The following is a 15,692-nucleotide window of genomic DNA, read 5'->3' as shown; positions in this document are numbered from 1 at the left end:
GTCTCTAACAACCATGCAAAAATTGGTGCACATCGGTCCATAAATATATATAGCCCCCATATAAACCGATCCCCCGATTTGGCTTGCGAGGCCTCTAAGAGAAGCAAATTTCATCCGATCCGGCTGAAATTTGGTACGTGATGTTAGTATATGGTCTCTAACAACCATGCAAAAATTGGTCCACATCGGTTCATAATTATATATAGCCCCCATATAAACCGATCACCACATTTGACCTCCGGAACCTCTTGGAAGACCAAAATTCATCTGATTCAGTTGAAATTTGGTACGGGTGTTAATATATGGCCACAAACTCCCATGCAAAAATTGGTCGATAACGGTCCATAATTATATATAGGCCCCATATAAACCGATCCCCAGATTTGACCTCCAGAGCCCCTTGGAAGAGCAAAATTCTTCCCATTCGGTTGGAATTTGGTACGTGATGTTAGTATATGGTATCCAACAACCATGCAGGAATTGGTTCCTATCAGTCCATAATTATATATAGTTCCCATATAAACCGATCCCCAGATTTGACCTCCGGTGCCTTTTGAAGAAGCAAAATTCATCCGATCTGCTTGAAATTTGGTACATTGTGCTAGTATATGGTCGTTAACAACCATGCCTAACTAGGTCCATATCGGTCTATAGTTATATATGGCCCTCAGATCAATCGATCCCCAATCACACAAAAATTGGTCCATATCAAGTTCATAATTGTATATAGCCCCCATATAAGCGACCCCCATATTTCAATTCCGGCTCTCTACGTACAAAAAGTCCATATCGATTCGTAATTATTTATAGACAACTATACATAACTTTTTTGTCTAATATATACCATGTATGGACTAAATCACAATTTAGAAAACGATGTTAAGAAGTTTTAAGATACCACAACCCAAGTAATTCGATTGTGGATGACAGTCTTTCGTAGAACTTTCTACGCAATCCATGGTGGTGGGTACATAAGATTCGGCCTGGCCGAACTTGCGGCCGTATATACTTGTTTTCTATATAAAATTTAGTCAAAATTTTATTTCTATAGGAAATTTAGTCAAAATTTTGTTTCTATAGAATATTTTGCAAAATTTTATTTCTATAGAAAATTTTGCAAAATTTTGTTTGCTACACAATTTTTTTTAAATTGTATTTCTATTGATAATTTTTGCAAACTTTTATTTCTATAAAAAATTTTGCCAAATTTTATTTCTATAAAAATTTTATTCAAAATTTTATTTCTATATGAAATTTTGCCAAAATTTTATTTCTATATAAAATTTTGCCAAAATTTTATTTCTATATAAAATTTTGCAAAATTCTATTTACTAGACAAAAATTTTTCCAAAATTGTATGCTCACTGATACTCACTGCTAAATCGAAAACTTGTAGAAATGACTCAAATTTTCAAATTTTTCAATGAATGAATCATAAATGCATTTTTGCGAAATTGTCTAAACAATTATAAATATTTCCCAAATATTGCCCGAGATTTTGTAGAAGTCGGATTTGAGATTTTATCAAAATGATAAAATAATCGGCCCGCCCGACTTTAGACTTTTCTTGCTTTTTTATTTTTTGTTAAAATTGTGCTACGTCCCATAACGTTAGATTTAAATTTTAAGTACATAGATTTTGTAAAAGTATATACAATTTTGTCTAAATCGATTCAGATTCAAATTCATGCATATGGGAATATAAACCTTTATATAGCTCGCAACAAATTTAAAGGATTTGAGATAGTATCAATAATTTTGCTCCACAAATACATATACTTTTGGTATCTTCTCATATTATGATGGGTATTTATATCATTATTTTATTTATTAAACGTTGCCCTAAATTTGAAATATAGAGTTCAATTGGCATCTAATGTGAAATTAAGACCTTTTTTTGCACACATAAATAAATACGATACTTTATATCGATCCACTTTCGGTACCCCCACAATAGAACTACAAATTAGTGGTATTAAAATGAGATTTAGTTATATTACCCGGAGTCAACTCCGGAGTGGGAGTCGGAGTCGAGCTGATGAAAAATGCTGGAGTCGGAGTCGAGCAAAATTGGCTCGACTCCACAGCCCTGTTTGCTACAGCGTTGCAATATCGTAATACCATCTGTGATATAGTTTTAAGCTTTGTTTTGTTGTCGTTATATGTTTATATTTGATTGTAACGTGTAAACTCAATGTAACAACCAACTTAAAACCGTATCTATGTAAGTTTATCGTGTTTTTTGTTTCCAATAAAAATTGTAATGTATTTTATTCAAATAGACGAAGCCCTTGAAGAAGACAACAAGGAATTGTCGAAACGTTGGGCAAAATATAATAAAACTTGTTTTTATTTACAAAACTACATTGGTCCAATTAGCTTAAAAAACTGAACTAACACAATTATTATTATATATCTTATTATCAACCTTATTTCATATTATTTTGCTGCATAGTGAAATTTATGCAGTGGCATTGGCTTCATACAGAGTAAAATAAAACAATCTATTATCAGTTGATTAGGCTTTTGAGATAACACCTTCAACTCTCATATCGTTCAATTATTACCCATTCATGAAAAAATAAAAATTCAATCAAAATACATATATATGTCATATAAAAAGAATTTAACCGAAATGGTATCCGATAGTAGTAAATGGGAAGACAGAAGTAAAATTTTAATAATATATTTTTTAATAGAACATAACTTTATTGGATCGTCTGCGAGCTCTTATCACAATGGCAAGTGTGCGTAAATTTTAGCCTGCTAATAAAGAGGCGAATGTACTTAGGCTTACTCTACTTATAATATTGAAATTAATGAGGTCTTAACAGTTGACCAAATCTACTTAAAACCCTGAATTATTTAAGTTCAGAGGAAATTTCTCTCCAACATCGGAAACACAATCAGTTTTTCTCATTGATAACTTATTTTTATCCTTAAATATGCATTCTAGAGCGAAAATTACTATAATTCGCGACCACCCCAAAAAATTAATATAGCGATGAAAATCCTCAAAAGAAAATTATTTTATATGAAAGATTTAGTCTAGCCATAACCTAAGGGAAATGGGACTTTTTACGCGACTAGGCCCTGGTGTGTATGGACCAGTTCTAGTTCTGGTCAAAGCGACCGGCCACTTTAGCATGGGTTTATCATTGACGTGGTAAATTTACACTTTAGGACACGATTTGCAGCCAGAGAAGGTGCATTTTGCCTCCTAGAGCAAAATGCTAACATATAACATGTTTTTAGCAACCATATTACCATAATTTTATGTAATTCGAAAGGACACTCCATAGGAACCTGTTTCCAAACTCTTAGGAACCTGTTTCATTTTGAGAATCCGAAGATCAGCAAGTGCAGCCGCCTCAATTCCTACCTATCAGTGATAGCAGCGTAGCTGACGTGTATCCCTTCTGTAACTAAGGGCCACATGACACTCGTCACCTTTTCGCTTGCCCAGCTAAACCTACCCGACTCACCACCAGATTGCACCCCACCCTTGTCGCAGAGTTCCTCGATCTGGACACCAGCTGAAGTACCAAAGCATTGAACAAATTGGATGAAATTACATTAAAAACTGTTACAACAACTTCCAAATTTTGAAAAATACATTCCTACTCCTAATTTCACCACACAAGAACCCAATTTCATATATAATAATCTTGTTTTTATTGTTTTGCAATTATTTAAACTGTTTTTTGTTTTTCTTGAAATATAATCATACGTTATGTGAGTAAACATAAAAAAACAAATAAATCGAATAAACTTAAAATAATTTCAAACAAATATTTTTAATGTGGCATAGAAAAGAAAGCGAGTATTCTGAAACACACAGTTAAAACAAAACGAGGCATATGAGACATGTGTGACAAAGAGAAAAATATATGAAATAAAACATAAAATCGCAAAGATAAAACTTAATAAAAAAAAACTAAGACTCCATGGATACGAAACGCCAACCCATTTGTTGTTTAGCCAACAATGACATCAATATAGCAAATGAAATAATCAACAATCTTAGTAATCCATCACCAAAAGGCAGTGTCACTCAGCTCAATGGTTCATATTTACAAATAACAGAGAACGTATCGCCACCCAAACGCTGGGCCAACCATTTGTTCTTAACAACAGCCAATTTAAGAGTTTCACAATTGAATTGGGCATACAGGTTAGTGTGTAGGGCTCTGCCCATACCTTCTATAACAAGTAGGTCAGTCTCTTTCAAGGAATCGCATAGGGCCTGTGGCAAAGTACGCATATCCAGACAAGGTCCACGCTGGCCATTACCTTGCACAGTCAATGTCTTGTCGCAAATAGCCTGTTTCATTATGGGACAATGACAGCTGCAAGATTCCAATATATTGGATAATTCTTGGCTGGTGACATCATTAAGGGAGGGTTCGGTATTTGCACATAGTATTACTTTGGTACGTTTTTTCAGCAATTCTCGGGCAAATGGCAAAATGCCTAGAATAACATCAACACCACAATTATCGACAAATATGGCAGCACATTTATGAGGTTCTTGGTTTACATCTTCGAATCTCCCCAGCAGACTATCTAAATCATCCATAAGCCATGGCCTTTTTTGTATACGATCTAAGGCTGCATGAAGACCAAATGTCTTATCATTTTTTATAATATTGGTCACAGCCTGAGCACCCCAATCAAACATATTTCCAGCCAAGACACCTTTCACCAATTCTATCCATCTCTCACGCTCGCCAACAATATCGTCAATCTCTTGTAAACGTTCTGCAAATAATGCTAAAGCTGCCTCATTTTCCGATTTCTTTTGTTCTAACCAAGGATCTGGGAATCCATAGAGACGCAAATGTTTATCATTAAGTTCCAATAGTTCACGTATGCCCAGAATTTTATTATTTTCAGCATTTTCTTTGGTCTTGCTACGATACTCTTCCAATTTTCTCAAATAGGATTCACGAAATTGTTCCGCCCTATCGCCGGCAGTGTCATCGGTGGCTTTCTGTGATTTTTCAGCTTGGCGGGCAAATTTCTCAATCATATCCTTAAAACATGGAAACCAATATTTCGCTGCATCCTCATCGGTATTTAGGTCCAAAGTATCCGGTCTATATTTATTGGCATCTTTAACCAATGCATTACAACGCCATTCGCACATATTTCGTAAAGCTAAGGAAAGGATGACAAAGAAACAAAAAACGGCAACTATCAATAGAAATTCAAACACTCATAAGTTTTCTTAAACTATTTCTTATCTAATTTTATTTCTGGTTTATGATTTTATTTGCCCGAACCTGATTTGGGTAAATCAGCTACAAGGTCTAAGGTCTTTGCCTTAGCAAATTCAACCGGAATTCAGAAGTGAAAGGGGAAAATAAACAAAAAATGATATTGCACATTGCACATTTTCAGCAATTAACATAATTTAATTATGAGAACTTAATACGGTGGTATTGAGTATTTGTTATCGTTCTGGCTAACCTGTGTGGAAATTCGTTGTTTTTCTCGAAGGCAACCCCAACACCGTTTCAACAAAGTTGGTTTATTTTTTCTACTTCCCGTTTTCTCAATTCACAGAAGTCTGAAGTCTTTGTAGAAAACAACAACAATATCTCCAGACAAAGTTAGTCAACTCCAATGGCTTTCTTCCGCAAACAAATTCAGAGGCTTTCTGTTTATTTTTCTTTCTTTTTGTCGACTTAGTTGTTTTCCGTTTTTATAATGTTCTAAATCGGCCTACCATTGTTCTCGCTAACTTTTATCAGTTGTTTTCGGTTAAATTTATTATTACCACAAGTATTTTGTTAACTTCTTTTCGTCTGATTTTGCGGTTTTGTTGTTGTTTTTTGTTTTAATTTTTTTTTAACGATATATGCGTGCTTTGCTGTTATTGTTGTTCTCCCATAAAACTAAAGCAAAACATTAAAAAAAATAAAAATACGTATAGAAAGAATGTTAATAATTTTATGCCAACAACAAATGGTGTGTAGTGGTTAATAAATGTGGTTTGACGTTTATCAACAGCTGCTCGGGTCTTATCTCCCTAAATAAGCACGAAGTGACATGCGGTTAAATGGGTCATTTACACTATATGAAAAGCTGCAACGTGCCAAACAAACATGACCATAGAATGAAGCCGACCCATTTTTGTCGGCGGTAGCTGACATTAAATTGTTGGCTGCAGCGGCGGCGGCTTGACGCCGATATACATTTGTCTATTCGGCGGCGGTCAATTATCCATTATAAAATCAATTTGAAGTAACCCTGTCAGCATTTCAAAGTTCCATTTCATCCCCATCGCTACCACAGACTCGTAAATGTCACTACAACAATCGCCAACTGTGATGGGGGAAGCATATCAAAACGTACAAAATGTACATGAAAGTATTTTGCCATCACTACTGTTAGAAGAGCCATTTTATATTTTGTGAAACGCCAAGCGCAACTAGTTTATTATAATTTATTTAAATAAAAACGAAAATAATGTGCTGAAAACATAGTTATGGCCAGTTTCTCATCCTCCGATTAATTTTAACCGGTGGATAGACCTCCTGTTAGTAAAATTTTTGTATGGGATCAGCTGTTTTATCGACACGATAAATAATAACAAGACATTGAGAAACTGGCCCTTATTATGTTTAAAAGACTATTGGTGTTTTCTTTTCTGAAAAAAGTGCTTTGGCTTCATTTTGTCTGTACAGAATGCACATTTTTAAAATGTTGCCAGCAACCTAAAAAAGTGCTATCATTTGAATGGTCTGAAAAGAATTCAAAGGAGCAAACAGGGCAAACGTAAAATGAAATAAAATAAAAAAAATAGACAGTAAAGGCCGGTACTATGTTCATTCTTGCGAAAAATTTTTATGGAAACCATTATTTCGCACATAGAAAGCGGCGTTTTTTTAGGTAGCTTGGAGCGCTATTTTACAGGGAGCGATATTGGATTAAGTTGGTGGTTGTTGCTTGTTTTTACAAAATAACATTTTATTTTTCCTTGGGCAATTGATCTGCTATTCCTTTGATCCTTTGTATAGTTTCGGAACAAAAATATGGCGTGTTTGATTTATAAACCCGCACAAATAGTTTTTAATAAATAAATTATTTCTTAATTCACATTGCAAATGGCGCCGTGCTATAAACGTCAGTTTTTCAACACGAAAAAACAAAGTATCACAAATGGAAAAAATTTCGCAAATTTTTCGCATTTTTTGGTTTTGTATGGAGTTTCAACGCGAAAACCGAACAGAGTATCGGCCTTAAAATATTAACAACATTCACATCTCATCCGTAAATCTGTTTAGAATTTTTGTATAAAATATGGATGAAAACATTGACTGTTTTCGACGTAGAATGGATTCTCAGGAGCACCCCCAAATTAAAAAAATATTGGCAGGGAAGGGGCTCTTACCCTACCAACATTTTTTTAATTTGGGGGCGCTTCAGAGAATCCCCACTACGTCGAAAACAGTCGTATACGATATCCAAAACTCCTCGGAAAAGCGCCGTCACTATTGAGAAGTTGTACCACGCCAAGTTACTACAAAAAAGTATCGCATGAGTGCAATTATTAGGAGCCCTTCTGTATACATTTAGAAGGACGCCAATAAGAGCCCCTTCAAACAATCAGACAAAGTGCATTTTAAGATAGTTGTAAAAGAATCATTGTGGTCAAGTAAAACACGATTGTTTAGATGTTTATTAATTTTATGAAACATTTATAAATTCTCATAAATATAACATTTATACGGCTATCACATCACATTTAACACATTTTTATGCATTAATAAGAGATTGATGTTGAGTTGCAAGTTGTAAGTTAAATGTTGTAGCGTCTATCAGTCAGTACTTTTATTCCCAATGGAGGCAGCGTGTCTGGAAAAATATTTGAAAAACTTTATTCCATTTGAAAAGTCAAAAATTGTTCACCAATTTACTTTTCACAATTTTAAGCGTAATAACTATGTTTTCAGCACTTTATTTTCGTTTTCATTGAAATAAATTATAATAAGCCAGTTGCGCTTGGTGTTTCACAAAATATAAAATGGCTCTTTTAACAATAGTGATGGCAAAATACTTTCATGCGAATAGTGATGGCAAAATACTATCACAGTTGGCGATTGTTGCAGTGTCACTTACGAGTCTGTGGTAGCGATGAGGATGAAATGGAACATTGAAATGCTGGCAGGGTATATGGCGTTCTCACCAAGCATGTTTTGGAGTTTGAAATGTTTTCCCTTTATAAGCATTTCAAAACGAGTCGTTTTCCACCCACAAAAAATCAAATTCAAAACACAAGATTTCCTCCAAATATATTCTGACTGAACGGTGAAATGTTTTCCTCATTGTGTTTTGAACTTGAAATTGATTTCTTGTATGGGGAAAACGACTTGTTTTGCAATGCTTTCAAACCCCAAAACATGATATGTGAGAACACTACAAGAAATTATTAAAAGTCAATTCTACATTCAATCGTCGGGATCAGCGACCGCATATTAATATGCATTGGTCCTGCCAACATTTTTTGAATTTGACGGCGCTTCTGAGAATCCCCATCACGTCGAAAACAGTCGTATATGATATCCAAAATATGTCGGAAAAGCGCCGTCACTATTGAGAAGTTGTACCACGCCAAGTTACTACAAAAAGACATCGCATGAGTGTAATTATTAGGTGCCTTTTTAGATACATTTAAAACGACGCCAACAAGAGCCCCTTCAAAATATTATAAAAAGTGCATTTTAAGATAAGGGCTGTTTTCTTTTTGCACTGGATACAACATTTGTATGGGCTATCCAGAACATCTCATCAGTGCAAGTCGCGCCGATCTTGCCTGATTGTGTTTTGATAAAGTGACGCTTCATCGATTCACAATAGCACTTTATTGTGACTAATTAATGGAAAAACATGTAATTCAAAGTGGTATAGTGTCAAAAATAATCTCAGCAGTAAATATTTATTACTAATTGGAGCATTTCATACATTAGAAAAGCAAGATTTCACTTCTTTTCTGTGATTGTTTTTAAACAGCTGATGACAGTGTTGCATATTTTTGGAGATGTCCTGGATAAACTAGTACTCTGTTTTCTTTTAGTCCTTCACGGCTTAGGGTATCCAGTGCTAAAAGAAAAAAGCCCTATAGCTGTAAAAGAATCATTGTGGTCAAGTAAAACACGATTGTTTACATGTTTGTTTTTTTTTTTTTGTTTTATGAAACATTTATAAAATCTTATAAATATAAAATTTATACGACAATCACTTCACATAATTTTTTGCATTAATAATAGAATGATGTTGAGTTACAAGTAGCAGCGCCTATCTGCCAGTTTATTTATTCTCGATGGAGGCAGCGTGTCTAAAAAAATATCTGAAAAACTATCATTTTACTCCATTTGGAATTTTGGAAATTGTTCACCAACCCTGCCAACATTTTTTGAATTTGGGGACTCTTTTGAGAATCCCCACTACGTCGAAAACAATCATATACGACATCAAAAACACGTCGGAAAAGCGCCGTCACTATTGAGAAGTTGTACCACGCCAAGTTACTACAAAAATGTTTCGCATGAGTGCAATTATTAGGTGCCTTTATAGATCAATTTAGAACGACGCCAATAAGGGACCCTCCAAACAATCAGAAAAAGTGCATTTTAAGATAGTTGTAAAAGAATCATTGTGGTCGAGTAAAACACGTTTGTTTAGATATTTATTAATTTGATTAAACATTTACAAATTCTTAAAAATATAACATTTATACCACTATCACATTACATTTAACATAATTTTTGGCATTAATGATGATGTTGAGTTACAAGTAGCGAGTTACATGTTGCTGCGTCTATCAACCAGTGTTTTATTCCATGGAGGCAGCGTGTCTGTAAAATATCTGAAAAACAATCACTTTATTCCATTTGGAAAATCACCAAATTGTTCACCAATATACCTTTCACAATTTTAAGCGTATAATCTATGTTTTCAGAACTTTATTTTCGTTTTTATTTAATTAAAATATAACAAGCTGGTTGCGCTTGGCGTTTCACAAAAAAAAAAAATGGCTTTTTTACAGTAGGGATGGCAAATTACTTGCATGTACTTTTTGATGTACCTTTTCATGATGGTTGAAGTGACATTTACGAGTCTGTGGTAACGATGAGGTTGAAATGGAACTTTGAAATGCTGGCAGGGAACATACCTTTCACAATTTTAAGCGTCATAACTATGTTTTCCCACTTAATTTTCGTTTTTATGTAAATAAATTATAATTAACTAGTTTCGCTTGGCGTTTTACAAAATATAAAAAGGCTTTTGTAACAATAGTGATGGTAAAATACCTTCATGTACATTGTGCACTTTCTGATACGCTTCCCCCATCACAGTTGGCGATTGTTGTAGTGTCACTTACGAGTCTGTGGTAGCGATGAGGATGAAATGAAACTTTAAAATGTTGGCAGGGGGATCAGCGTACATGTTTCATGCCTCCATGCAATGAAATTCGTCGTCATCCAGTTTGATTCCTATAGGCCGGTACTCTGTTTGTTGGTGCGAAAAAAGTTCCACTCAATCATTGTTTCGCGTTGAAAAATGATAGTGTTGGCAATATATTTCCAAGGAAAAACAGTCATTTTGGAACTTTTTCGCGTTTATTTCATTGAAATGTATTGACAACATTGCAAAATGTCAGGAAATGATTACATATACATAGGCAACTAGTAGCTCGATTTACACACATACACGCATACATAATAATTAAATTGAAAAAGAAGAAGCAGAAGTTATTTTACAAATAACTTTGGATTTAAAAATCTAATTTTACAATGCTTTACACTTTAATTTTTTGGATATAGCAATTAATTCTTGTGATTCCATTCATTTCTACCCCGGTACTATACATGTTGGTTAAAGTTCTAATGCTTGGTTGGTTGAAGTCAATTGCTGTACTCCTTTTGTTAACATCTTGTTTTGTGTTTATTATCCCGATGCCCAGTACAAATGAAACGATTGTAAAATATAATTCACCAAATAAAGCTTTTATTTTGTTAACATTTGTGATTAAATTTCATGTTTTATACATTATTTATGTTCTACAAGCGGCTAGATGTTGGTTGCTAGTTTATTACGGAAATACAACTCCATGTTATACTTTGTTTTCTCAATCGATCAGATTACATTTTTAAATAATAATCCGATCCACTTTTGCATTATAAATTCACCAAAATCAGTTTAATAAATAAATTATTTCTTAATTCACATTGCAAATGGCGCCATGTTATGAAAATACTGACTGATCGATTTACGTCAGTTTTTCAACTCGAAAAAAAAAAACAAAGTATCACAAATGGAAAACATTTCGCTAGTTTTTCGCATTTTTTGGTTTTGTATGGAGTTTCAACGCGAAAACCGAACAGAGTACCGGCCTTATCAAGGATTCCTACAATGGAATGGTGAACAATTTTAATTTGTAGCACACACTATTTTAGAATATGGCAGCTCTATCAAACTTTTTAATGCCAGCGCCATCTACCGATGACTAGTATACACTCAATGACAGCTGTGGATGTCAAACAAATTAAACGCTGCCAACTTCACACCGCTGGCCGTTTCTTTCCGGTTGAATTTTTGACAGATCAACAACTAAAAAAATGGTACGAATTAAATAAATCGTCAATATTTATGAGAATCATTAAACAAATTCCAATGAAAAAATGTAATTGTAAAAAGTAACGATGTGAACAAACTGTTTGGTGATTAATTTTTCAAAAATTTCTTCTAAATTATTAGTATTGAAGAATAATGAAAATTGATTTTGGGGATGAGCAGTATTTGTAAATTATTAAACTGTGTGTGAACTAATGTATCTTTGGTGTTTTCGTTCTGTTATTTTAGGCCAAGCGCACCAAGAAGGTTGGAATCGTAGGTAAATATGGTACCCGTTATGGTGCTTCCCTACGTAAAATGGTCAAGAAAATGGAAATCACCCAGCACAGCAAATATACCTGCTCGTTCTGTGGCAAGGTAAGTTTCTTCAAACAAATGATTGTTTTCCATTGCCATTACAAATGGTTTTTTTTTTGTATACTCTAGGATTCCATGAAGCGTGCTTGTGTTGGTATCTGGTCCTGCAAGCGCTGTAAGCGTGTTGTTGCCGGTGGTGCCTGGGTTTACTCTACCACCGCTGCTGCTTCAGTTCGCTCCGCTGTCCGTCGTCTCCGTGAAACCAAGGAACAATAAACAGCTGTATCAGTGTTTGGAGTTTCTTAGTTATGTAGGCGTTAAACAACAAGAAAATTAACAACAAAATTAGTTTTTATCTAATTTTTCTGTGTGCGCGCAGTTTAGCCAAGATCTGTTTTGGTTTTTGTAATGTTTACGAAATAGTCGTAAATAGTATGGAGCCAAGTCAAGTGTGTGTGAATAAAAATTTAAGCCTTTTTTCATAAAAAATGGATGAAAACAATTTGGAATGGTGTTATTATTGGAAATATGATGGATGGAAAAGAGGCAAAAGAAAAATTCCCAAACAAGTGAGCTACACAAAACGTCCAGAAAAATTGGTGGAGACCTATTTCATAATGGATATATATTTCATAATGGATATATTGTTGTCAGTTGTGTGTTGTGGGAAAGTATGAGGATAAGGAAGAATTTTGTGAAATTGAACTAAACCCGTATTTTCGGAATATATACCGGAAGATTCGTGATGTGTTTGCATCCATATTTTGAACTCGGTTTATCTTTATTAATTAGAAACAGATCCTGCCTTAATAAACGCGACTGTTGTATTTAAGGGAGTCAACGTCATTCAATGGTTAACATCTCCGCCTTGTACTCTTGAACACCTAGGCTACGTAGCAGCAGACAACGGTATTTAAGATGAAAACATTGCAGGGGAATATGAGAGACTGTTGTCTAGGGAGACCAGATAGTGTGTTTTACATTTTAAGTACGTGCGAGGAAGCTAGCTGCCTCCACTGGATGAGTCTAGAGTGAATTAGGTGTCAGGACTGTTGAGTTCGGAGGACACGCAAAGAGATACCTCATAATGTGAGGAGAATGTCTACAATTCGTGCATGAATCTTCATTTACTGGGTTCAGAAGTGAGAGATAACTTTTCAGGAACCACTGTTGTGCCAGGCTTAGCATGGCCGCCTTGCAAACAAGAGTGGTTATGGGTTAAATACCAGTTTCAACCAAATACCTAAACGTTTTTCAGTGGTAGATTATCCCTTCTCAGTAATGCTGGTGGCATTTCTGAGTGTATCAAAGCTTCTCCAAGTGATTCCTCCGCAATGTGGAATGTCGTTCGAACTCGACTATAAAGGGAGGTCATAGAATCGGGTAGCACTCAGTGATGAGAAAGAAGTTCACTACAATGGACTGAATAGTCTAGTGAAATTGAAATATCGGGCTGCCACTATAGCTAACCTAACTGTTTAGACATCTAGAGATGTTGGCTTTTCTGAAGTCAAACCGGATGGCGTTGGCTTTTTCAGTAGGTGCTCTCCTGGGGGTGGCATGATTTGCCCCCCTCCTCGTGAACTTTATCAGTTGCTGTGCGTGAGTAGATTGCAGTGTTTTCCTCAGTGAGAGCATTTTGGACTCGTTCAGCATACACACAAAAAAATTTTTCTGATTCAATCACGAAATTAATTGATTGAATTAATTTTTAATTGAAATGTCTTCAATCACAGAAATGATAGTATCAATTAAACAATTAATTGAAGGTCAATTAAAAAGTTAATTGACTCAATTTATACTATTATTTTTGTGATTAATATTTGTTTCAATTAAAAAATTTGTTGAATCAATTAAATTTTTAATTGAATATTTTTTAAAACTCAATTAAAATTTTAATTGGAAAAATGTTCGTAAAATTTTTTTGTGTGTATGCATTTCCAGTGTCCTAAAGTGCAGCAGATGCTGTTCCAGTGTCGTAAAATGACATGCAGTAGCAATTCGCAGCGTAGTGTTCTGAACTGTTTTCACCATTGGATCTTGGGGTCCTAATGGGGTCGCATAATTGATAAATGGACGACCCATCCATTAGCTTTACTGAATCGTCTCTTTATCTCTTCCCGGATGGTAAAAGACAATGCGTTTAAGATTTTGTTTATAATAAAGGGGAAGTTTTTAATTTGTTAATATGCATTTCACTTTACTATTTCAACTGTTATTTAAAAACTCTGTTTCATTTTCAGCAACCGTAGCACAACAAAATTCTTATAATTTATTTAATGTGTAAATACAATATTATTTTAATATCAAGAGAGTATAGAAATCAATATCGAAATCTGAGCCGATTTTGTTATGTGGTTTCATCTATTTTGTGTCATGCAGCTTGTGTCCAGATTACTGTAACAAGGATGGGATGTGTCCAAATTGATCTGGTGGTGAGTCGAGTATGTTTAGCAGGGCAAGCGAAAAGGTGACAAGTGTTATGTGGCCCTTGGGTACAGATGGGACACATGTCAGCTACGATGCTATCAACCACTGATAGGTAGGCATATCTTAGTTGGGCCAAAACGACCCTGGTCTACCGCGGAAGGTATCTTTCCTACTGTGCTATGGGCGGTGAGCAAGCTCCGAGAAGCGGATTAACCTTGTAGCCAGGCCTGTCTAATATGCTGTAGTCTTGGGCAAAACCGTTCACCGTAGTGATTCGGACTTATTGTTCCTTTTTTCGAAAGGAACTAGTTCCTTTAAATCGTTCCTTCGTTCCATCTCGTTCTAATAATTCGTACCGGTTTTAATATTTGCCATCACTGTCGTCTACTACCATCAGAGGAACTAGTCTTTATATCGTTCCTTCGTTCCATTTAGTTCCTTTGAATAAATTCAATCATACAACTGTTGACTCTCTTTCACAAGCAAGTAGTGGAAGAAGAAGAAGAAGCGCGTTGATGTGAAGAAATATAAAAGATTTTATTAATCCCTGCAAACATTTTCTATCGAAAGTGTATCGAAGTAGTTTCGCCGCGGAAGATAAAACTTTCGCAGGCGATATCATCTTCTTATCGAATTAGGGTCCCCGTTCGGGAACAAATGTCCCACTACGCGATAGTGTTCTCGGGGAATCGAACCAGTGACTAAAAGTAGTTAGAAAAGCGATAGTTATTTTTTAAAAAATAAAAATGATGATCGGATGCACCGAGCATTGAACTCGGAACCTTTCGTTTTCAAGTCAGAGACTCTCCCTCTGTGCCACCCACGCTCGTTGGTTGATTGTGGCTTTTTGCACACATGTACTCTCAGAGAGATGCTATTGAAAAATTAGCTATGTCGATGTGTGGAGTCTATATTTAGATTTTTGATCGCTGTTAGAGTCGAATTTGTTTCGAAACGGAAACACCCCACGCGATAGTTGTTTTTATTGTTGCTGTGCTTGAGATTTTACCACCAGAAAACTTCCTGGCGATCCGAAATAGTGACATCGTAGCGAAAGACGATAAAACTATCACCCAAATGTTGGCAGGGATATTACGTATTCGATGTATTTTTAAAACGAAAAGCAAGTATGGAACTATAGGAACGAAAGTGATGGAGCAAGTACCGAACGTTCCATTTGGTGAACAGTTCATTGGAACCAGTTTGTTCCGGAACGACACAAGACTAATGTGAGGCTCTCTTTTGTATCGCTGGATCTCGCGCTCTAGAAGGTGAAGATCAACTCTTACATTCCTGGGTGGTGGTTGCCTGTCCACAAGATT

General features: G+C 35.2%; 2 protein-coding genes and 1 long non-coding RNA gene across 5 annotated transcripts; 1 reads left to right on the top strand and 2 right to left on the bottom strand.

Annotated features, from left to right (window-relative positions):
- Nucleotides 1-3,651: 3,651 nt before the first annotated feature.
- Nucleotides 3,652-5,980, bottom strand: LOC142226992 (4'-phosphopantetheine phosphatase). 3 transcript variants are annotated; one of them, XM_075297284.1, is made up of 2 exons: nt 5,783-5,980; nt 3,652-5,160 (listed from the first exon to the last, which is right to left on the bottom strand). In XM_075297284.1, exon 2 carries the CDS (start codon nt 5,147-5,149, stop codon nt 4,055-4,057), a length of 1,095 nt encoding a protein of 364 aa, XP_075153399.1. In that variant the 5' UTR covers nt 5,150-5,160; nt 5,783-5,980; the 3' UTR covers nt 3,652-4,054. The 3 variants fall into 3 exon arrangements, with proteins under 3 accessions (XP_075153399.1, XP_075153398.1, XP_075153400.1); XM_075297283.1 differs by having other exon boundaries at nt 5,473-5,979; XM_075297285.1 differs by lacking the exon at nt 5,783-5,980 and adding an exon at nt 5,286-5,450.
- Nucleotides 5,981-9,661: 3,681 nt separating this feature from the next.
- On the bottom strand, nt 9,662-10,040 carry LOC142226991 (uncharacterized). The gene is made up of 2 exons (XR_012719778.1): nt 9,932-10,040; nt 9,662-9,874 (listed from the first exon to the last, which is right to left on the bottom strand). It is a non-coding gene; the product is annotated as an uncharacterized LOC142226991 (long non-coding RNA).
- A 1,493-nt stretch (nt 10,041-11,533) lies between these two features.
- RpL37A (ribosomal protein L37A) lies at nt 11,534-12,442 on the top strand. Its single transcript, XM_075297282.1, has 3 exons — nt 11,534-11,630; nt 11,872-12,000; nt 12,070-12,442. The coding sequence occupies exons 1-3, from the start codon at nt 11,628-11,630 to the stop codon at nt 12,214-12,216; spliced, it is 279 nt and encodes a 92-aa protein (XP_075153397.1). The 5' UTR covers nt 11,534-11,627; the 3' UTR covers nt 12,217-12,442.
- Nucleotides 12,443-15,692: the final 3,250 nt, after the last annotated feature.

Source organism: Haematobia irritans, chromosome 2 (genome assembly GCF_050003625.1).
Source record: "Haematobia irritans isolate KBUSLIRL chromosome 2, ASM5000362v1, whole genome shotgun sequence".
Taxonomy (NCBI): Eukaryota; Metazoa; Arthropoda; class Insecta; order Diptera; family Muscidae; genus Haematobia; species Haematobia irritans.
The sequence above is the reverse complement of the archived record's forward strand: the minus strand, read 5'-3'. Positions and strand labels throughout refer to the sequence as shown.

Excerpts from the sequence above, each read along its gene's own strand:
- LOC142226992 (XM_075297284.1), bottom strand. The coding sequence starts at position 5,149 with ATGTGCGAATGGCGTTGTAATGCATTGGTTAAAGATGCCAATAAATAT.
- RpL37A (XM_075297282.1), top strand. Across the intron at positions 12,001-12,069 it reads CCTGCTCGTTCTGTGGCAAG|GATTCCATGAAGCGTGCTTG; the intron begins GTAAGTTTCTTC and ends TGTATACTCTAG.